This window comes from Boleophthalmus pectinirostris, unplaced genomic scaffold, assembly GCF_026225935.1.
Source record: "Boleophthalmus pectinirostris isolate CB_2022bp ecotype Guang Dong unplaced genomic scaffold, ASM2622593v1 HiC_scaffold_22, whole genome shotgun sequence".
Taxonomy (NCBI): Eukaryota; Metazoa; Chordata; class Actinopteri; order Gobiiformes; family Gobiidae; genus Boleophthalmus; species Boleophthalmus pectinirostris.
Window position 1 is genome coordinate 16,113,057 of NW_026571190.1, and position 25,162 is coordinate 16,138,218.

Genomic DNA, 25,162 nt, shown 5'->3' on the forward strand with positions numbered 1-25,162 from the left:
TCTGTATGCAATAAAAGTGTGCCTTATAGAACAGATTTGTCAACCATAAGATGAACTGGACAGGACAATAAGCAGTCTCAAATGAGGGTTAAGAGTTGAGAGAGGCATTCAGAAAATTGTAGTAGTCTGGAAGTGATTTTATGCTGTGCTGTGACATTGAACAACACAAAAAACGCTAATCTCATATTGTGCAGCATCTCAATTTCCCTGCCATTATACTGTAAACAGTGTTACAATATTACAGAAAAATTTCTAACTTGATTTTAATACAAAGTGAAAGGTTCTTCAATACCTCAGAAAATGGTTAGTTTCTTTAGTATTACTATTTACTAGGCTTGTTCAAGTCTAGTTCTGACATAGGCCTAGATCAAGACAACTCTAAAACTACTAAGAAATGTCAAATTTTTGTAAATGGTCAATGGTTCATTCATGAAAATTCATACACCAGTGTACACAGACATTGCCAAAGGACACAAGGAGAGTATGCATTTGTGGGAGCTGGAATCACACCACCAACCATTACAACCATTTCTATACTTTATTATTATTACAACTACGTGCTTATCTGAGTTATGTAAATTATGTTAGCAGCATTTTATTAAGTTTAAGTTTTATTTCACAACCAGTACATTTGCTTTATTATTACATTTTGCTTTTTCAGGACTGGGACTGAATGGCTGAATATAAAACTCACCTATGATGCAAAAAGGCTTCCTGGCAAATCGTAGGCGGCCCTGCCATCCTCGGTAACGGCAACAGCATCCGGCCGACCAAATACGGATAATATACTCCAGACCGAAGACCACAATCATCACAAACTCCTGCAGAAAAACACATATAAATGGTTAATATTGAACAAAATACACAGAAACCACTATAACTATAATGTTTTATTTCAATGACTTCGGAGAAAGTCGTCCAGTAGTGTTATGATGTGCCCTGTTAAAGAAATGACTCAGCCTCCATTAGTATTTTAATTAGCTTAGTCCATTTAGCAAACAAAACATTTATATGCTTTTATTGACATAAATATAACATAAGTAAAAGCTGTGTAGATGGACACTATGGATGTCACTTAAGTCATTTCATAAAATGGTTAATAGGGTATATTATGAGAAATGTATTCTGTTACAGGGTGTGTCTAAGAGCTAATCCAGTAATGAGAATTGAGTTTAGATTTTTAATAGTAAATCAATCTCTAAATCAATAGTTTAGAGCCATTTAAGGCTGTGATGTCAATGAACTTTCACCAGAGCTTTATCTTATCAGTGTTTCCTATCAATTGCAGAATAGAAAGTTTATGAAGAAAGATAATGAAGTGCCTCCTGTGTCTGACTCTGCACTAACCAAAACACTTATTTCAGGATTTATTTAATCTCAAATAATCAAAATAATGCATATGATTTTTCATTAACTTTATTATTATTTACTTTTATTGGTTGGGACAGTGAATATTAATGAAGATTAATATTGCATCCTGTAAACACTCGACTAATTTCCATTATGTTGTCCCACATTCATTTTAACAAACACATTTACCAAAGGACACATCGATAATATGCACTGCTCCCCTTTGGTACCTGGTAGTCCCAGATGTCTCCTATCTAAATATTACCCAGGCCCAACCCTTTGCTTCAGATGTCAGACATTTTGAAAGTACTATTTTATGTGTTTATTAATATCAGCTATTTAAATATGAGTTCACCAGGGAGTAATTTTTTCATAAAATCCATACTAAATTATGGATGCACCGATTCAGCTTTTTCATTTCTGATACTGATTCTGAAACTGAATTTAAGTATCTGCAGATACCCGATATCAAACGATATCAGAGCAGTGACTAAACAATAGAAATAAAAACAAAATTAAGTAATTTGTCTCAAAATGCCTTTAGCACTTTTTGAATGTGGCACTTTATGAATTGTCCAAACATGGATGGTCTGCAGTAAAAAATATCTCAGTCATCTTACTTTTGCTATTCCTGAACTGCCCAAAGGTTGGTGGTTTGATCCCTTGATCCCTACTATGACCCATGAGCAATACATGTCCCTCAACTTGGCGCTATAGTGACCTCATGATCCTGTAGTATAATTATGTGTGTGCATGTAAGTGTTATTTATTCACATTTTAAAACTGAGAATATTATAACTTTCCCAGGACCTTTTGAACATTTGGTTGGCTTATTTCATGTAGTTTCCACCACTTCTCCTGGGCGTGCACTCTGGACAGTCACTGGGCTATGACAGATTCACACTCACATTAATTTCTATTGTGTATTTAGCGCTACATTCTGGCGTCTTAAACTCCCAGGTTTGACATATCGGTTAATGACTTACAATGAGCTAAAACACGTAAATGTTGGTCTGAGAAATGTCCAAAATGAATGGCTTGGAAACATGGGCAGGCTCTGTAGGAAGTGGTTTTGGCCGTGCGGTTGTCCAGTTTCTTACCAGAATGAGCAGAGAGCGGGAGGAGGTTTCCTGGTGACCAGGGATAGTGGAGAACACAGAGAGGACCAGGCAGCTGAACACCAGGATAAACCTATAACAAGAAAAATCACATGAGAAGTGTTAGAGTAAAACTAATTATAGCAAAGTCATACCCACACTAGATTCCGAATATTGAGTACGATGTTGATTTAAAGGTGAACTGTGTAACTTTTCTGCTTCCTGTTTCTCTTCATAAGTAATTGTTTTGGCTGCAATATTTTATAGTATATATCATTTTCATGGAGACAAGTCAACAAGAAAGTTGACACCATCAGGGCAACTTGCAGGTCGGATCTGTGGAGAGGCGAACCAGTTCATGAATCAATGAAGGCATGTTTTTAAAAGGTATGTTACTATCATTAATTATTAAAAACCTGTCATTTAATACAATCTAAATAGATAAGTTAATGAGTCCATTTTACTGTATTCTCTGATTTATGTTACAATGTTATTTCCTCGTCACAAATATACCCGGAGTCAAGTTTTGTTTCAATCACACATGTGTAACACACAAACCCTGCATATTTAGTTCTTCTCTCAAACAGATAACACTCCTTGAAACCTTATGATATAATTTGATAAAACAGGAAATGCTCCACTGTGTTTTTAAACTCCACACACCTTCACTAACAATTTAGGCAACTTCAGCCCTGGAATTTCCAATCTCTACTAAACAAAAGGTAAAAGGTAGCTGTTAACTTGAAAACTACCACTTTGGAGAAGTATACAGACTAATAATAAAGGGTAACTCCAATCCAATCCAATTTTTATATAGCACATAATACACTGTACAAATAGCACTTTACATATGCACATATAGCACTTTGGAAACATGACTTTTTAGTGTCATGTTTCCAAAGTGCTGCACAGACAAATTAATACAATAAAAGTAAATAATAAATAAATTTAAAAAAACAATAAATAAAAAGTGTTAAAATGCATAAAGCTAAAAATAAATAAATAAATAAATTTAATTTAATTAAATAAAAGACACAGAGGACCACACAACTCACGCGGCCAGAGAGTAATAGTGGATTTTAAGAGACTTAAAACATTCAAATCTGGGGGCTTTTTGGACGTGGGGGGCAGAGCGTTCCAGAGCTTAGGGCCAATGAAAGAGAAAGCCCTGTCCCCTCTGGTTTAAGTTTCGTCTTAGGCACCACGAGCTGGAGCTTCAATAAAATCTCAAAATCAGTTCTAAATTGAACAGGAAGCCAGTACAAAGACTCAATGATTGGTGTGATATGTTCTCATTTTTTGGTTCCTGTTGAAAGTCATGTCGCGGAGTTCTGGACTAACTGCAGATAGGAAAGTGAGTTTTGAGAGATGCCAGTATAAAGTGTGTTGTAGTAGTCCAGATGTGATGAAATAAAAGCATGCATGACCTGTTCACAAAGATTAAAGGATAAGAAAGGTTTGACTTTGGATAAAAGCCACAAATGATAAAACATCGCCATTTATCTGCTTATCAAATTTAAAATCACTGTCTTGGATGATGCCACGGCTGGTGACTACGAGATGGACATGATCCTTTAAGGTTTCCAAGTTGACAAGGGAGCTGTCAGAACCAAAAAATATGACCCCAGTTTTTAAAAATTCTGAGTTAACCAAAGCCTTGACGTCACTTAGACAATCAATAAGGGGTGTAAAGGGGCTGCTATGATTGTCTCTAACAACTGGCATATACATTTAAGTCATTGGCATAAAAATGACATGACAAGCCATAACCTTTAAAGATCTCACCAAGCAGGAGGAGGTACAAGGCTAAGAGGTACCCAAATTCTTGGCCGAAATAGCACTGGGCCAAGAATTGAGCCTTGGAGAGCTCCACTGTCCAGAGGAGCAGAGGATGAGGTGGAGTCCCCCAGCCTTACGGTGAAGGACCGCCCAGATAGGTATGACCTAAACCAGTCCAGGATGGTCCCCCTGACACCCACACAGTCTTCAAGATGTTTTAAAAGAGTTGCATGGTCAACTGTGTCAAAAGCAGCAGTCAAGTCTAAAAGCACTAAAATGGCAGGATTAACAGTATTAGTCATTAAAAGCAGCTCATTAAAAACCTTTAAAAGTGCAGACTCAGTGCTGTGAAACACTTTGTAGCCTGACTGGAAAGTGTCTAAAGTTCAATTTGCATCTAAAAAGGCTGCAGCTGTGCAATAACACCTTTCTCTAAAATTTTAGTCACAAAAGGAAGTTTGGAAATTGGTTGCTAATTAGACAAAATTGTACGGTCGAGTCCAGGTTTCTTGATCAGTGGTTCAACAACAGTCATTTTACAAAAAGGGATAATGCCAGAAGATAGACTGCTACTGATGATCTCCTTAACGTAAGGACCTCTTTTTAAAAGTGAGGTGGGACTGGGTTTGTGGGGCAGGACGAGTATTTTAATATGTCAACTAACCCTGTGAGCAACAGACAGTGACACAGGCTCAAATTGACTAAAAACAGCAGAGCACTGTGCAGTTAGGGCAACGTTAAAAGCAAACACAAGTGAAGACACAGTAAATTTGCTCTAATAGCAGCAACCTTATTGTTAAAGAATGAAACAAAACAAAACTCCAGGTATATTTTTGATGAGGTAACAACATTCCAACATTTCTGAAAGCTCACAGGAGTCAGTTTTGTGTAATATTGGACCTTTAAATGCCATAGGGCAAAGCAATAATAACAATAATGATAATAATCTCCATGGAGACAAATATTAGTGGTCCACCACTAGAAATGTTACATAGTTCACCATTATAAAGGTCACAAAAAAAGACGATAAAAACGAAATACAAAATGTGAACGAAACAATCACCGGCTGCATACAACTGACCAAAAAAACAAACAAAGTTAACAGTGGATCAGTTTAAAATATTTTAAACAAATTCAACACATTGGCAACTCAAATCTAAAAGGTTGAAAATATATAGTACAGAGTAGAGTAAATCCACTTTTAAACAAATCAAGGTCACCAAAATGAGATCAGTGGTGTGTTGACCTATAAGAGATGATATTCCATAACATCAGACATAAACTGTTATTCCAACAAACATACGCTGTGTAATTGTGGATTTTCCCCTGTCACAAGCTTTTGAATCCAGTGAAGGAAAGAACTGAGAACAAACAATCTGGCAGCCCAATCACCCAACTTATTTCCTCCTCTCCGTGAACCGTAACTTTGAACCATTATTCCATTTCCTCAGATATCAACGTAATCATAATTATTTGTGCAACATGATTTGAGCAAAACAGCCAGTCACACAGCAGCTATTGGAAAACATGAAAACATTCAAGCATTTCCAGTCATGTCTAGAGCCAGGAAACTTTTGAGTTTTGTCTTTTCCACAACTGTTTTTCCATCATATAAATCTTCCCAAAACGCATGTAAGTCTAAAGCACACGGTGGGATGGAGTCATGATGCTAAATGGTGAAAAGACATCTGTGTATTATCTCTGAAACCTCTGGACAGCCACCGACTGAAAAACTGCATCCTGACAGCTTTCCGATTCATGTTTTATATTAAGGCCAGATGATATGGCTTAAAGGTGCACTGTGTAATGTTTTCGGTTGAGGGTCCATCACTTTTTTGTCACGCTTTGTCACGTCACACTCGCTTAGTCCACTTTTTATACAGTCTATGCTCTCCACAGATCTGACCTGTAACTTCATCAGGTTTGGATAGAAAGGTTTAATACCAGAGGTGTGGGCTTGCAAGTCATGACTTGGACTCGAGTCAGACTTGAGTCAATATTTTCAGGACTTGAGACTTGACTTGATAAAATGGACTCGACTTGGGACTCAACTTGGACTTGAGCCCTGTGACTTGAGAAGACTTGATCCTTCTCCTCTTTTCAGGTGATAAATGCAGTGCTGTGATATGGTATCCTCACATGTACTACAGTAATACACAGTACTATGCAGTAACATATACAGTACAGTAAAACAGAGGGAACTACAGAGAACTACATGTCAAAATCATTTTTTAATGTATATAAAAATACGTTCTTTTAAATCTGAATTCTTTCTATTGACCTATGACTGTAAAGATTCACAATAAGATTTTGTTAAGACATTTAAAAAGAAAAAAATAGCATTTCTACAAGTCTTATATAAATACATATATATAAATATATCATGACTTTTTAAGTACAATTTATCTTAAAATTCATATAAATTGCAAAATTCTAAGCTATATTTGGTACTTTGGTTTAAAGACTTGAAATGACTTGAAGCTCCAAGCAGATGACTCAAGACTTGACTTGGACCTGCCTGTCTTTGACTTGTCAAAGACTTGAGACTTACATGAGACTTGCAAAATGACAATTTGGTCCCACGTCTGTTTAATACCATACTATGAAACATTCCAGACAAAGGAGAAAGGCATTTGATGAGAAAAGTTACATAATGCACCTTTAACATATTTATCATTATATAAAAATGAAAATGTATCATTGACAATATATCTGCATGCTTAAATTCACTGTACCTGATTTTTGCTATCTTACAAGTGTAAAAAAAACAAAAAAAACAAAACTAGTGGCCCAAAGTTATTCCTCACTTACCTTATGCATTTTGAGAATCTTATATTATATAATACAATACAAACTTTACTTGAATACATGGGAAAAAATCTGATACATTGCCTTTAAGGTGTACTGTGTAACTTTTGTTTCGGGGTCTATTATTTTCTTGTTTTTATATGTCATTGCAACTCTACCTTATATTTATCCAACTACAGGTGGTAGTGTTAGTTCACTAATACCTAGAAAAACAGGCATTCTGACTAAGAGCGTGGTTGCCTCTCCACAGATCTAACCCATAACTTAATCTGGTTTGGTCTCCATGAAGATAAAAAAGTTTAATGCCATACTGTGAAACATTCCAGACAAAGCAATAACATCTGCATGAGGAAAGCATCTGACGAACTGTCCACCAGAAAAGTTACACAATGCATCTTTAATGATTGCTTTTTTAATATAAGCTAAATTTTCATCTACAGTCCAAAAAGAACAATTCAAGCATCAGGTAAGGTTTTTTAAGGCAGGATCACATGTAATTGAAACATGCAAGCTAATTACAATGAATAGCATACTGTGTAACATTACAGGCAAAACAATACAATCTCCATAGAAACAAGCAGGATCCTCCATCAGAAAAAAATGTTACGTGAATCCAACCCATTTAGATCTCTGTAATTTCAGCTATTTTAGGATGAAAGGCCACAGAATATCCAATACTACTTTTCGTTTCCCATGATATTAAACTTAACAGATTTGCTTACTGAAGCTGTACCTGTTTACACACAAATATTGATTGAAATGCTTTGGGCTGAACTCCCATCAATTTTCATAAAGTGCCTTATTTAACTAATTATTCTTCTGGCATTTACATCTATGACAGGTAATGTAGCTTTAAGTACACCATTAGGCTGACAAGCACAATATGTTAAAACAAGGCCAGCACGACCAAGTACTTAAACTGTACAAATGAATGACATTTAATATGCAAATAGAGTGTCATTTTTCACCTATCAAAGTATCGAGCCCTTCTTTTGTACCAATGTTTCTGAACAACAATGTGCAACCAGCTAGCTATTAGATTTTAAAATGCAAATCATAATGTGAATACTGCAGTATTTATTCTACAGTAACCGCTTAACCTTTGAGTGCCTTTTTAATTTTCATTAGTTTTGTTTACAACTGTCTTCGTATGCTATTATCATTAACATTTGGCTACTCATAATGCAGTGCGGCAGGCTTATGAGCATAAATTCTTGGCCAGACTTTTGGTGCCAGACCTGATCTTTGACCTGCCTTAGAGGAAGTAATGCTGTGGGACAACTGCGCTCAGTCATCCCTCGCTTTTGGCTTGTGTGAAATTGGTGAGTTATAGTACACTACTGTATGGAGGCTTTGGAGGCACGACCCTGGCATGACCCCTCCTGACATCTCGAGGGCACAATCTGGGGTCGCCATTTTCCATGGCCTGCCTGGTTATGTCATCATTTATGTCATCATGCGCTCTGCACGTTCCATTACTGCAGTTCTTTCTCTCTCTCTGTCTTTGTCTCTTTCTCCATCTCTGGCTGAAAGAGATACTCTGTTTGCTCTAAAGATTTGGATAATGAAAGTTTGAATGGACCATTTTGACACTGAAGATATAAATGAAAAGAAAATTCAAGTTAAATATAAATAATGTTGTATATTTGATTTGTTGTACACAAGTTGATTTTGTTTAGTATCTTACAGAATATAAATGATTGCAAAAGCTACATTTGCTACTAGGTTGTTAACAAAGTAAGTAACCATCAATTACCACATTAAACTCAATCTAATTTATGCTGACAGGTTAGCCTTCAATGTCTACTGTCACTTACAAGTGAGAGATGTTGATTTAAAAAAAAAAAAAAAGAAAGAAAGACTGGCATAATTTTTAAAGTAAAAAAAAAAACCAACAAAACAAAAAACAAATGAACAAAAAAAACCAAAACATACATATACAATTGGACATTAAGTTAGAAGTCAGATCTGCGGAGAGACAATCCTGCTCACATTAACACTACATTTCCAAGGACTTTTTGAGCAATAAAAACAATTGTATTTGAACACATGCAAAATGGACATTTAATGCCAATGACATGTCCATTGATACAAGCAGGTGTCATACCCTGCATCAGGAAAGTTAAAATCCCTCAGGTTTAAAGCTAAAAAACGTCTTCTCCCTCGCTGTGAGAAGTGGGTTAGCAATGCAATACAAAAAACTAGCAGAAGTTTTAGGTTTGCTCTATTGACATTTCTAAAGATTTGAATAATGCTAGTTTGATTGGTGGGAAACATCTAGTGACAGGCATTGTTGAGCTGTCGAGAGGAAAGCTAGCTCCTTGTCAGAAGCACACACCTACGCCTCTGGCACTTACAAGGTTGTCAGGCCCAAAATTATAGACTGACAATCATTTTCCTTCATCCGTAGAGTATGCCTGGAATATATTTACTTTAAAGGGGAAAGAGAAAGAGCCTTTGACAGAAGCGGCCATTAAGCACTCAACAAAGTCTGATAATTAACGTGCATGCCTGGAGGGTTTAGTCTAATACTGGTCATATAGCTCATGGGAGGTGGACAACACGGCAATCACTCTTAACTAGGGAGGCAGAAATATCCAAATACCCTTAATATCACTGCAGTATCATATTCTGGGGTCTATGTTTACATGAACAACAAAAATCTTATCATAATCTAATGTGGCAAAGACAACAATGAAAGAGGAGATTGAAGGAGTTATTTTAAAATTCACTGTACTTTGTTTTCCAAATACAACAATTAGATCTATTGATTAACATCACCAAGTGCCTTTTGAACAGATGTGCATATATACATATAAAAAATCAGATCTGTTATTGGGTTATATGATTTAGTTCAGATTTCACAGATGATGTAAATGTACACAGTGGTTTAGGTGGTACACAAAAAAACCCAGGGTTTCCAGTTTGATGTGTCCTTGAGCAAAACACTTCAACCACCTTTCCAGTGTGTGAATGGTAAGTATCACAGCTGCTCCATCCGGCCCTCCAAACACCACTAACACTCATGCACATACCACTTTCATACAAGGCAGTGAAGGTGAAGTGCTTGCTTAAGGACACAGCAACAGTTTTTTGCTGCTGGCGCCACACGGTTACCTATCCAAGTACCAACCACCCCTGGCCTTGATTAGTTTCTGAGATCTGACGAGTTCAGGTTTTGATAGCTGTTATAATTTTGGGCTATACAAAATAAACTGATTTGAAATGCAATTTGTCTGCAAACCTTGGTGAAACTTTTAAATTTAATATAGTACATAATATCACAGATATTACGTATGTACTCTTCACATTTCAAATGTCATCTGCATAACCGTTCACATAGGCCCTCAATACACGTTTCAATGAGTAGACATGCACCCTTCTGCCCACTGCCCCTCTCCCATTTGAATAACTCAATTGATTTGTTTGAGAAATGATGATGTGACGCTAATAGCCAACATCCACGCTCTGCAAATGTATATTGCCAACAGCATCTGTCATTACCACTCGCCTCCCATGCACTGAGCCTGATACATGTAGATTTATGGGAAGCCAGACGCCATTACCCCATAAAAACACGCATTTGAGTAAACATCACTAGCTCTGGCCATGTGTTAATTAGATCCTGCTTGGCTAACAGAGCTAATGCAGTCGTAATGATGCTGATCTGATTGACTTATACTGTGGCAAAGGAAGCGTTCACTCTTAACACGGGGAGAGATCTGTCCATGGTCCTGAAAGCTAATTCTATTTGAGTCTTTTGATGAGAGCAGCCAAGTCCCTGATCTATCATTAACGCATACTTGAACAGTCAACCCCCCAAGGATACACACAAGGTTGCGAGTAAGTAATTAGATATTCAATTTGCGCAGGAGACATTGTACTATGAACCGATCTGTGACGTCAAAGAGTAACTACAGATTCCCACAGGCTGGTACACTTATTCAAATTTATGTATTTACATACATGAACTGATAATATTAATCCACATCTCTAATCTCTAACAGAATGAAGAAAAACTAATAATAACTGTACTTAGTTACTCCCTATATATTTAGTTAACAAAGTAGAACTAGGCAATTTGGAAAAATATATTTATCAGTATTCTTAGACACAGATAGATTCATAGATAGAGATAAAAGACTGCATTCATACCAAACCTCATACAACTGGACAACAACTCACCCTTATGTAATAGATAGCCTTCAGCCATGTCAGTCACTATTTCATCTTTGCACTGTTTCTCCTTACCCACCGCTTGTATGTGTTTGTGACATGTTTGTATTTCTATATTTTACATTTTTACTTATATACATTTATATAATTATGCCGTATTTGACACCAGTCTCTTGTTATTTTGCTTTTTATTTTTATAATATATTGTTGTGCTGTGTGAGCTAACTGTGTTCAAATAATTTCCCTTGTGGATCAATAAAGTCTTCCCTGTGTATTGTGTTAGATGTTTTCAATGACATTTTATTACATAGACATTGTGAAAACAAATAAATATGGTGTTTTATCTTAATTAATTAAAGCTTAATTGTTGTTTTCCTCCAAAAATTCAATTTGTGCTTTTATATAAAAAAGAAAATGTCAAGATGATTACTGACAATTTGAATGATCGACTCTCAGTTGTTTTACTTTTTCTTTCCTTTCTTTTACTTTTTTTTATCTTTTCTTTTTTTTAAATTTTGGTATTTTGGCTCCAGCTATGCCAGTGGTCCCAAAAGCATTACACCAGACAGACACACATATAAAAAGCAAATGGAGTAAGAATGAATGTAACAGCCCTATGAGAGGTTGCAGACATCATAAAAATGGACTCTCTCTTCCCTGTAACTTCTCAAACCAAACCAGAGCAGGTTCAGAGGAAGTGTGGGTGTGTTAAAGTTGCCTCTGTGCTGCCCTGAGTAATTTTATGAGAGGACAAGGACACAATGTGAAACTAGAAACCCATAAAAACCTGCACCAGATCATAACACACTACTAAACTATCATTCCTCAATATACCATCAAGATTCTTACTCCTGTGCAGGTAATCAAATCACATCTACTCTATTCAATTGCAAATATGTTTAACAATACAACTGATACAGAATGATTAAACATAAGAACTATATTAACAATGTCACCAATAACAGGAACTTGAAACCCATGAACATGAATATATTCCCTGGGGATGTGAAGCTAACTGTAGGCCCTGCTCTGCCTGAGGGTTTGTTAGTCAAGTTAGGCTTTAATCTGAGCTTTATTTTAATACAATCTGATCATAATGAACTGACTTATTTGGAACTACAGCATGTGAGATGATTTTTACCATTAACAAGTCCCACTCATTAGCCAACAGTTTTTCAGTTTGTCACTCTCACCTTTTTTGTTGAAAATCAAACACCTAAACTAGGACTATGAATACCCGTATTGATCACAGGCCCCTGAAAATGTGTTGTTTAAATACATTTTGAAATTTTTTTGAGTTTCAGACTATGTTAAAACTTTTTTGGTTCTCTAATGTGCCACTGTCACTTTGGAAACCTCTGAACATTCTGGCATACTTATACAAGCGAAAACCCCCAGCATGATGTCACTACAAACACAGGTTCATTTTGAAAGGGAGCAATAGAAGCAATAGTTGACTATGATTTTTGCCATTATCGAGCAGCACAAAAATGTCTTAATGCCTAAATAAATAAATTATAATTGAGTCATAGTTAAAGCTTGAGAAACTGCCAGTGAACAACATGGTTGTATTGTTTACTGTAAAGAGATTCTGACCCAATGACCTTTAGTAACTCTCAGCCTTTCTGTTAAGGTCAGGCATTGTCAGTGTTGTTTAATGAGTCAATATGTCAGCTTAAAAGGTTGTACATGCCTTCAAATGTTACAGCAGAATAGAGGGGTAGGGGTATTGATTATAAGGTTTGAAGTGGGAAAATCCACACATATTGGACTTGATCATTTATTTAAACACCATGTTCCCATTGCTTTCAGACTCCCATCTCAGTTTAACATTGCAGGCCTTTACTTGAATGTTTCAATGTCATCTGAAATCAAACAAATGAATACTAGAGTAATAGTTAATATATACATGCAGCAGATAGTTGTCCCATGTAACTGCGGTAACTGTGAGTCATAGGAGGGTCAACAGTGAGCAATGGCAAATTGTTTGCAATAGCTAACATTCACAGACAAACGGCTATTTACACTTAAATGCATCAACTAGCACAATTTAGTTAAACCAGTCTAATAATAATTGTTCCTATGGGGAAAAATGTAAAAAAAAATAAAATAAATTTAAATAAAAAAATAAAAAACTTCAAAATGTCCTCCTATTCTGTTATTGGAGTTCAATTATTGTTTGTACTTAACAAGGTGGTGGCCAGACTTTCTACGCCAAATATGACAGAAGACATTCCAGAGAAAACACTTCACATCACCGACTCATACGTTTTCAGAGTACGCCTGGCTCTCTCTGGAGGTTGCTGTGATACTTGGGCTTCAAGACAGAGAGGACACTTTTGTCCTAAGGTGTGTTACTCGCCTCAAATTGACCTGGTACATGATCTCTTGTCCCTACCTGTTGAGCTGCACTGAGCTTTTTATTATTATTGTATTTTACTGCTCAGTGTGCTTAAATTGCCTCTCAGGGAGAAATAAAGCAATACTGACTGATTGATTAACCTTCAAAAACTATATGAATTCATCAGTTATTATGGCATGGTTTTATTGCATTTTGGGGAGGTTGATGAACATGCAAATCTTTTTTTTATTATTATTATTATTATTATTATTATCTTTCCTATCTCCAAACACAATCGCAATCACAATCTGTATTGGTGGTTTTCAGATTCTAGAAAGTGATGGTGTCATACTCCCAGATGGGGGAGCAAGATCCTCTTTTTCATACTGATTACATTTTACTTAACCATAAAATATCCAAGAGATAGGATTTACAAATGTTGAATCTGAGAATCTGAGAATTAGTGATTAGATCCAAAAACGCACCGCTACAAACATTTGTAACCCCCACAATGACAGAAAAAAAAAGAAAAATATTTAAAATGCAAAAAAATTAAAATAAATAAAAAATAAATAAATAAAAATGCAAAGATATACATTTACATATTTCCCCAAATGGAACCCGTGCTGTGACTGTAAGCCCTCACTGCTCTGTCTGCATTATACCGCAGCCTGGAGGGGGTAGACAGGCGCTCCTCTCCTCCATTACCCCGATACTCTCTATGTATCTGTGAAAGAATAAGTCAACCGGGCCCACAATGCAAGGGATTAGACCATGGTAAATGATCCAGGAAAGCAGGCTGTGCACGATTTAGGAGGATATAAAGATTCTGGCAACGTCTGAATATTGAAGCTGTGAGGTAGTGGGTTCATTTGTTGTTACATTGGAGAGTTTCTGCTGCAAATGTGGTTTTGAACAAAGAGGTATTAGCTAGAGAACCTGGAGAATCTTGTATGATTTGATACTACTGCAAGACTTTATTCAAGTACATCTAAATATGGTCAGACTAGGAAATATGACAAAAAAGTAATCATGTTTCTTTTCTTCATCAATTCATAATTTCATTTCAGTTTATCCAATTAATTCATCAAACACATAAAACAGTCCTAATTTCTCAGCATTTTGAAAACCATGGATATAATCAATCAGTTTCACTTTATTACAGTAAAATACAATAATAACAGAAAAGCTAAAAAAAAAAAAAAAAAAAGTCTCCATGCAGCTTGTAGAAACTGATAACATAATAACGTATATAATGTATAATAATGTAATAACGTCCGATAATGTAACAACATGGGCGAGCCAATCACGGCATGCAATAAAGTAATACTTTATTATATTATTGGCTCAACCAGAGGGAAATATACAGTACAGTCTACTGATATAGTCTTATACTGTGGGGACCATAGAAGGGCATTGTATGTGAGTGTGTAGGATGGGGCTGTACCGACTGGAAACAAATGCCCCACACATGTGGTGTCAAACCTCCGGTCGATGATGTGTTGGTCGCATGAATGTGACATGAGTTTTCACACTGTAGTCATATTGGATTCGTATCAGATTTATGACCACATACCAATGAGGTCTGGATTTGAAAAATCAGAACAGAGCAGTTCACGCTGACATGAAAAAAAATCAGATGCAGGTCATATATGGGTAATAAAAATCTGATTAGGCCTGCAGTATGGACATAGCCTCTGAGTAAGCTAATCTTGACAGGAAGCCATTACAACATACTTCAAAGCTCATAAAAGTCTATTTTAACAATTAAACCATTCTTGAAATTCTAGTCTAATATAGATCATTTAGACATCGAGTTTCGTGATAGCTCCACATGAAGTTGATCTTTTGCAGCAGAGTGGCCATAACCCGGGCAGCCTTCTCTTAAACACATCCGCAGACTTTAGCTTTAATAAAAAACAGATGCTTCTGGGCCGGAGCTTGCGTGTGGTGGGTGCTGTCCACTTTGGCTGTGCTGTTTACATTGGGTTTGTCCAGCTCCAGTCTGGATGTTATACTCTGCTTTCAGGGAGACTTTGCGGACAGCCTGAATCCGTTTTGCGTCAGTGCCTCTTGTTTTCCTTGTAGGTCAGCAGCACGCGCCTCTGTCTATGTTTTGATTGTAATTAGGTACAATTGGCTTTTCTGCAATGGGCTTTTTAATGGAATTCTTTAATGGTTGGTTGGACATGTTGTTTTCTACATTACATCTACACTCATCTAAATCATCCAACTGGCTGACTAAGTTTTCTTGCTAAACTAAAGAGTATTATAAAAAAGTAAACAGATTCAGATTACTAATGTCTCTAGTGAAGTTGTTCCCGACATTCACTTTACTGTTTTGAAAGATTTTAATGTTCTCAATTGTTGTTTATTATACAGTATGAAGATTAGCTATTTCAAAAATATATTTTCAATGCTCAAGAATGTTAAGTTCAGAGAGTACACACTGCTCAAGTGTGCTCAAGACACTTGAAAATTGCCCTATTGGGCCTATACTATGACATAGCGAACCAAATAAGGCGTATTTGAACTATTTGTCATTTTATTCTGCAAACACAAACTGAAACTTGCATAAAAATTACTTAGAAAGTCCATAAATTCCATAAATAGTTACTCAGAATGTCCAGGAACCACTGTGGCTTTGATGGCATCACAAAAGATGTGCCTGTGCTCTTTGACAACTTGCAGTAGATCCTGTTTCTGATCTTCATTCTTTGTTAGGCTACAATTAAAATCTTGAATATGCTTCACCCCCTTTCAGCAACATCTTTGACAACATTCCTGAAATGCACGATATTAGCAGCCTCCTGGAAGTCTGCATCATCAGCCCAGTCTGCTGGGGAATTGTTAAAAATGTTTCTGGCAGATCAAGAGCTTCAAAGGAATGAATTGTGCTGGTGGTGACAAAATCACTGATCTGCTTCCCTTCATAATCTGCTTGATTAAGAGCATCACATTGCTTTTGTGGTACCTCTGAACCTTCCTTTTCCATAATATTGTGAACCATCAGCTTCTTCTGTTCTTCTTTCACACTGGGGTCGAAAAATGACAGGCCAACCATTTCTTCACTCAAGTACCAAAGATGTTCAGACTGTTCTTGACAATTTAATTTTCATACTGTGATAGCTTCTTAAGGAATACCAAGCAGGAGCTTCAAAACTTCATGCAGAAACTTCATTCATTCTTATTCTTATCATTATTTTAGTCTTTTTCTTTTTTTTACCATACTTTGATGGACCACCCTAGCACACACACCTATTACACAAAGTTGACTCTTGTGAGCTTAGCTTTAAGTCATGTTATAATGCTGTTACCTCCTCAAAAAACAAAACAAAACAAAAAAAATTGTTTCATGCACACATTTGATTAACATTGCACTATTAGTCTGTCTACAGCTCCAAGTTAACAGCTACATTTTACCTTTAGTTCAGTAGAGATGAGTAATTCCAGGGCTGGAACTGATTTCAGTGAGTTCTAAACACGGTGGAGCACTACCTGTAGTACCACATGATATCACAAGGTGGAACAGAGTGTTTGAGAGAAGAACCCAGTCTAAATATGCAGGATTTGTGTTAAACTTATGTGACTCAAACAAAACAACTCCAAGTATGTTTTTAAGGAGGAAACCACATTATAACATAGGTCAGAAAACAGCGTGAACATGACATGCTAGAAAAACATACAGCTAGACTGGGGCAAATTACATGTCCAGGAACAGAAATGGCAGACCCCGCATTTAAAGCAAATAATTATACATTCAATTGTAAAATATTGTGAACTAAATCAACACTTTCACTGTTTCAAGAACCACTGAAATACAATGTTGGCAATTTAATGCTTCCTATACTGTATACTATTCTGTTATTACATGTACTAGTGCCATATTAATTTTCTAGACACAATAATAAATGTATCCTTTTATACGCCTGTCTTTTGTCAAAAGCAGTGGTTGGCGCATTATATTAACATGAAACTCTTTGTACAGGAACAGAGTGTGCAGTGTGTTCTCTGCTCTCTGTATGTGTCTTTGTCAAAGAGTATTTCTCTAATCTGGCATTTTTTAAACCCCTTTCTTCAAACCTCATCCCACCTCCCCTCCATCTGGGTCTGAAGATAATGACTTTGTAAAGCTGAAGGACAGGGGCTTCGTGTTGAGACTGTTCCCCACACAAAAATATTATTCCTCAATACATATCTGCTTTTTTCTTAGCCTATAATTATGGCTAACTGTCGCTCAAGGATAACAATGCAAATATTACTATAAATATTGCTGTCAGTCCATATTACAAATGAAATTTATCTTGAGAAAATGAGATTATGAAGTAAATTCTTAGGAGGGAATTTTTTTTTTGTGTGTCACTGCCAATGAATGACATTTATGCATTTTGGAAATAGTGATAAAATTGGAGTAGGCTAGAAATGAGTTTCCCCAGAATGCATATAAACATGAGTAAGTCTTTAAGGTAAGTCTATTTTTTTTCATTGTACACCTGTTTGACTTTTTTGGTGGAGGGTCCGCCACTTGAGATGTTATTGCCAAGTTACAGATCAGAACTGTAGAGAGGCAAGTTCGCTCACAGTAAAAATGCATGTTTTTCAATGTAATCATAATAATAAATCAGCTACAAAATGCATATGCTATGAAATTACCAAGATAGATATATTTAATGCAACACCACGGAATACATGCCAGTGCATCTATTTTGCATTTTACATGCTATATTATATGTTGTTATTCAAACATTGTTTTAGTCCAATACAACTTTCTGAAAAACAGTGAGGAAAAACAGGACATGACACACCCAAGCATGAACCTAACCCACTGTAGTGTGAAATGATGTTTAATACAAAACATCAATGCGGAGAAGCAGATAGAAGCAGAGGAACACCCACAGAGCACAAGTCTTTTCATTTGAGCACATCCAAGCACAGCATAATAAAATCCAGACTATAGACGCATATTAAAAGCTCTTTACAATACAGCAGGAGATACTTTCGAGGAAACCACAACTGTGCCAGACCTTAAAGGCACCATGTTGCGTTTACTGCCTTCAGTTTTTTGTGCAGAGCCATTTAAAGAGGCAGTGCAAATTAAAACACCATCAGCAGAGCGGCAGGAGCACATGTAATGAAAAGTTAAAGAAGAACACGAACAATTCTAACTTCACAAAGACACAGGGCACAGCAAGAGGACCCCTGGAGTCAGTGAAGTCATTTGAGTATAGCACCATTGGCTATATTTACTTTATTTGTTCAGGAAATTGGTTAGATAATGATTTTTGTTAAGTAGGATTTAATTGGAATAAATGCTCCTGTTGTGAGTATGAAATTGGATTATGGTTCTATAAAGAAGGTTAAAGGGTTAAAGGAAAATGTATTGCCTATAGACCACTTAAAGGGCTCATACGGTGCTATTTTCTGATCTGTATTATTATTGAGTCAACAGAAAAGACTTGTGATGTCATGTGATAATACAGGAAGTGCACCATTGTGTGTTTAAACTCCATATACCTTCAACAACAAGCAGGTGCTCAGCTCCTCAGCAAAAGTTATATAATCATAGCTTTGAGCTTGCTGATGTACAACATTTTGAGGACTTTTTCCCATTCAAAAGATTGGGGAGAGAAAGCTAATTTTAAATGAGTAATCACCATGGGAAATGGTCACGTGTTTGTATAGCGCTGCTTTTCCACCTTCAAGGCACTCAATACTATTACATCAAGAAACCACTCACCCATTAACACACATTAATACACCAGTGTACATAAACACTGAGGGCAGGTGGGTTAAGTGTTTTAACCAAGAACCCAACAACAGCATTCATCTGTAGAAGCTGGAACCGTGCTATAGAGCCCTGCGGGACCCGACGCAAACCACTGTGACGGCGGGACACATTTTGAAAGCTGCGGGCGCGGGCGGGATTGGGGCTAAACTGCAGTCCCGCAAACTAAATATGAGTATAAAGTAAAATATAAAAAAGATGAATGTAAGCATATCATGCATAATTTGTGCTGGAGATTTTATTTGGCATTAATAAAAACATTTTAAGCAGCAGTCCGTCCCCCTTCCCGTAAGCCGCGCAGACTGACCCACCCGTCCAGTACGCCACGCGGACAGTCCTCCCGCGTCCCTTACGCCGCGAAGACAGTCCCCCCCGTCCCGTACGCCGAGCGAACAGTCCCCCCCGTCCCTTATGCCGCGTGGACGGTCCTTCCTTCCGTACAGCGCGCGAACAGTCCCCCTGCGTCCCTTAAGCCACGCGAACAGTCCGTGCTGCCTGCGCAACAAAACCTGAACTCAACCAGAACTAAACCAGGACTAAACCAGGCCTAAAAACAGCTCTAAAACCAGGACTAAAACAGGATTTAGCCAGGACTTAACCATGCCACCGGATCGCCCAACGTGCCTCCTCTCATACGCAGCCCAATTTCTTTCTTTTCTCCGTGTTTGATAGAGTTTAAGAAAGCAAAGGTTTCCATCGGGACTTGCTGGCGGGCGCGGGACAAAATATTGCAGATGCGGGCGGGAGCGGGACTGAAAATTACAATTCTTTGCGGGAGCGGGCGGGCGCGGGACTCTACAGTGCCGAAACAGGCGGGAGAGGAACTCAAAATTCTGTTCCGCGCAGACCTCTACCGTGCCACCAACCTGTGGGTCGTGGATTTTACCATTCAGTGATGTTTACATCGTAAGCGGGACTCCAACCGCCAACATTTGGATCAGTGGACAAACACTCTACCAACTGAGCTACTGTCACCCCAATGCTATGCCTACGGCCAGAACATATCATTCTGAAACCCCTGGATTTAATTTTGTTTTTCCAAATAACACTAATTGACCAGTTTTCATATTCACATACCCAACTGTTTGGGCTCTTCATAACATTTTAAGTGTTTGCATCACTTACTACCTATGACATCAACTACTGTGTAACATCTGCTCAAATAGGCTCTTATGTGTCCAACAGGCTGCAGCTAATTCAGTTACACGGCTCTCATCTGCAGTGTGTGATATAAGTATGAGGACCTGTGGAGTGGGCTTTGACGTACAGGCACTTCTATAATGTCTTCAGCGCCCACAAAGAGGGGAGGCCATTTTGGAGTCTACATTTTTATAAGGCTCTCATGTATATCCACAGTAAGGTGATTTATTTCAGCTATTTTGAGTTTACATTTTTGCCACACAATGGGTAAAATTATGCTTGTTATGAAAAGAAAACCTGCAGCAAACTGTCATTGTCATACTATTGATTTTTTGTTATTTGCAATACATACACTACTTTATATGATTATGAAGTTTGGATATTGCCCCATTTTCCAAAGTCCTTACTTTTTGATCATCTCTAATGACTGGCCGGTCAATAGGCTACTTGAGGCCTGCCCTAGTTTGAGCTTCAGTCTCACTTTGGTCAAACAAGTATTAATGGATCTGTGGTAAGGTCAAATGAGTAACCCTGACATGAAAAATAGGAGACAATTTATTCTTAAATTAGCTTGTGTCCAAGTCTAACAACCATTACAGACCAGTGCCTTGCTTTCATCTACCTTAATGTAATAACTTAATTGCTCATTGAAAATGAAGTAAAGCTCTATTATAATGTCACCCTAATGTAATGCGAATCTACAGTATATCTATTCAAACAAGTAATTAAAATCACAACAAAATCATGATATGTTAGAAAATCAAGTGATGTCTTATGAAAATGTTAAACCAAGGATTCAATTATTAGGTTATTTTTTTTCTGTTAGATAATGTAATTATCAAAAAGAAAAAAAAGAAAAAAGAAAAAAAATTTAAATTAGTGTTGAGATATACTGATTTTATATTCAAATATCATGCACTTGTTTAATCCTTAATTACATGTATCCTTGTTGCACTTTAAAATTCTTATAATGTAAAATGCATTATAAAGGAAAGGTTAAAGTGAAAAAAATTAAAAACCTCATTTAGGTTTTTAGAGCTTTGAATGGGAAAAACAAAGTACATGTAAAATTCTCACAGCTTTTTTTTTTTATTACTTTTTAGTATGATTTTGTGACTTGAATGATCATAATTATCGATTAACTGAATAATCTATAGGTGTAATAGACAATGAATATGAAGTTATTGGATAGATGGAAAGAGCACCTGATATGAAACAGAAATAATTTTTCACACTGAAGTATGGTCTCTGTCCCAGGATAACCCCGTTTCACAACAATGGGAAAACTAACACCTCTTGAATAAAGTTATAAGTGTCCAGATGGTGCCCTGACCAGCCCCCTGCACGGCCCCCCAGAGGACCCCCTCTCCTCTCAGACGTGTGGGGGACAGATTCATGGAGAAGTAATGAATGTACTGCAAAAACATCACAGAAAGGGGGAGTTAAGAGGCTTCAACTCATAGAGACAGGAGCAGTTAAATCCCTAATGGCACAAGAGAACGGAGCCCAAGAAGTCAGCAACTAAAACCTACTGTCAAGTAAATCAAAGAAAGTTCAGTGACAGAATGCTATGCCTAGACTATAGGCCTAGACTGGTCTATTCTAATTTATGTTGCAGTAAAATTTCACAATGGGTTATCAAGTGTTTAAGAAGACCTATTATGCTTGTGTCTGCTATAGCTATAACATATGACACCCAGAAAATAAGCGATAAAAGATTTCTCAAAGATGAACCTTTAACTTAAACAATCAGCAATCAAAAATATACTGACAACATTTTAACATTTAAGGGCCTATGAAATGTTACTTTCTGATCAATGTTATAATGTTTCTTCATCAAAAACATATCAGGAGTTGTGTTTTGTTTCATTCTCACATGTTTAACACACAAACCCTGCATATTTAGGCTGAGTTCTTCTCTCAAACAGAAAACACTCATTTTGTGCAAAGCTTCACTATCTTTGGAATATTTCAGACCAGGAATTGCCAATCTCTACTGAACTCAAGGTAAAAGGGAGCCGTTATTCAAACATGCGTGAATCAAACAAAACACAGCTCCTGGTATGTTTTTGAAGAGGTAACAGCATTATAAAGAGGCTAAAAGCTCCCAAGTCAATTTAGCATAATAAGCATTTTACTTGTTTCCATTTATGCAAATTCAAAGAAACAAACTACATATAGTGCATACCTTTGACTGTATGTTTTCGACTTCATTGGATTGTACAAAGCTGTCCAGGGTGGTCTATCTACTCTGTGGCTGTTTACAACGAGAATGTAGATATATGCGATCTATCCACAGCTCTTCAAATCTGAGAGAGTCCCAAGGAGACTGGAGCCTGGAGCAAGGCCATACCACAGCACTCCACAACCACTCACTCCAACCCCATGGACCAGGATGAGAAATATCTTCATTTACATTTTATACACGGACAGCTTTCAAGAGCAAATGTTTAAAATGCAACTACAAGCTACAGTATATGACTGAGAGCGGACTATGTTGCAACGTTACTAATCCTGTTTAACAATACAATATACCCAGACCTTGACTCAGTAATAGTTTGGTAAAAGCTAGATTCATTATGCTAAATGTACTGCCCATAGACTGTATATATAAATGGACTTAGCTAACCTGCTACTTCCAAAATGGGAGGTGAGCAGGGGTGCGCTTCTGGCTCCATCGACACCTGCCCCAATTCACTTTGTACTTTGGTAAGGGAAAACGTCGCTGCTCTCTTTGTAACTGTTGTTCTCAATTGTCCGTAAATCAATTCCTATTTCTAATATGGAACTAGCTCCAAATTCATCCCTATATCTGCTTGCCTCTGTCAGCTTCATTTGACTGGAGCCAATGCTATGGGTAATGTCACACTCCCTTACTCCAGTTCTTTATACAGTCTATGGTTCTGTCCATCAGGTTCAGAATGGTGACAAATGAGGACTGATATAGTAATTAGCAATTTGAAATAAAATATTATTTTTTAAATGGTGAAAAGACCTCAAAATGTGGCATATAAATGAGAAGCTGACACCTATGAATATGAGCATGTGTTGATATTGCTATTGCTTAAAGTCTGAAATGAATGCACAACATTTACAGAAAACAACAGTGTGTGCATGGGAGGTGGGTCAAACCTCTCCCATGCACACAGTGTTGTGGGGATGCGTACCGCTATTTCCCCACCCATAAATACTGGGGAACAGCGGTCCAAACCCAGACTCCTGAACCAGCGGGGGAGCAGCTCTGGTTCAAGTCGGGCCCAGACGAGCGGGGAGTGGTGTTAGGTGACTCGGCCTCAGAAGCGCTTTCCCTGGGGAAGAACCAAGAGCACAGAGAACGGACTGCTCAGAACAACATATAACCAAACAAACGGGAGTCATGCTTCTGTCTGGATGTTTTGCACCACCTCAGGACTGGCCGCAGTCCTGGAGCAGAGGTACGGGGACCCAAACATGATACAAACTTTTTTGACCATATTGCAGTGCGTAATTGTGTCAGAAGGGTGACCCAATGTGCATGTGCTGAATGAACTGAATTATTTTTTAAGCGGAATAAACATTTAAATGATTGCAGAATAAATTAATTCGGCTTTACAATCGGAATAAACCACCCACTTAATTCAAATTTAAGTTGAACTATGAATAAGTTTAATTCAGAATAATCATTAGGAACTAAGTGTTTACATAGTCTTTATAAAGCGGAATAAATTTTCATTCCAAATTAAATTATTTTTTATCAGAATTAAAGCTCTCATGTAAATGGGGCATTTGTTGTTTCCAGATGATTTTGACAAGCAGAAAAACAAAACAGACACAATGTATATGTTAAACGAGACTTAAGAACAACAGAAAAGACAATGAAAGTGCATTATGATGATCTAAGCATCCAATAATGGAACAATGCCTCAAAGGATCCACTATAAAAATGCGCCCTTCCCACAATTTATGAGATTTTATGCTCTAACCTGTGAATCTTCTCTATAAATCTCATCGCCTTAAAACCTGTATTAGGACAATTTGCCTCCCTCTCCCTGACAGGGCTGGTTTGGGGCTATAATTATCGGAAAAGTGATAAAGGCGTGATGGATGAGCTCTTGTTGATATGATAAATGACTATCAGGGGAACTCTAAAGACTTTTCACAGACTCCATATCTCCAAAATGACAGGAAACCATAAAGAATACACAAAGTATGACGCAATGGGGCCATAATGAGTCTCACCAGATCCATCCTCAGTTCTCATAATGGTCCAGTGCATAAAGCAGGCTGCTCATTATAGTCAAATTCTCGTCAATCACCAACATTATGAAATCAGTTTCTATCTTTGGCACATGTGACCAAAATAGTGCCATGTCTTGTCTGGCTATAATTACGCCTGTCACGATAACAAATTTTGAAGTGCGATATATTGTTGATCTAAATATAGACAATAAACGATAAGATTGAAAACAAACCATAACGTTCAGTTATTCACAAAAAAGAATTCTAAATGTATAATACTGTTCAAATACATTAGCTGTAATAAATACATAACAGATGGCATGTCTTATGTAGTTAGTTTGTATCTATAATGAGGCATAGAACTTATTTATTCAACCTTCTACAGATCAAAGTGTATTGTAGTACAGAAAAATAACCGAAATCATCCCTCTAGTGCAAAGAAAAGCAAATATTGACTCTCAAATAAAT

General features: G+C 37.1%; 1 protein-coding gene across 4 annotated transcripts in view; it reads right to left on the reverse strand.

The window, feature by feature from the left end:
- Positions 1-25,162, reverse strand: part of kcnq5b (potassium voltage-gated channel, KQT-like subfamily, member 5b) — a 165,657-nt gene that overhangs the window by 37,935 nt on the left and 102,560 nt on the right. For all 4 annotated transcript variants that reach the window (XM_055157947.1, XM_055157945.1, XM_055157944.1 and 1 more), the window contains exons 2-3: positions 2,451-2,541; positions 695-821 (exon numbers count right to left, since the gene is read on the reverse strand). In XM_055157947.1, the coding sequence (XP_055013922.1) occupies positions 695-821; positions 2,451-2,541 (218 nt within the window). The remainder of the gene's footprint in view (positions 1-694; positions 822-2,450; positions 2,542-25,162) is intronic.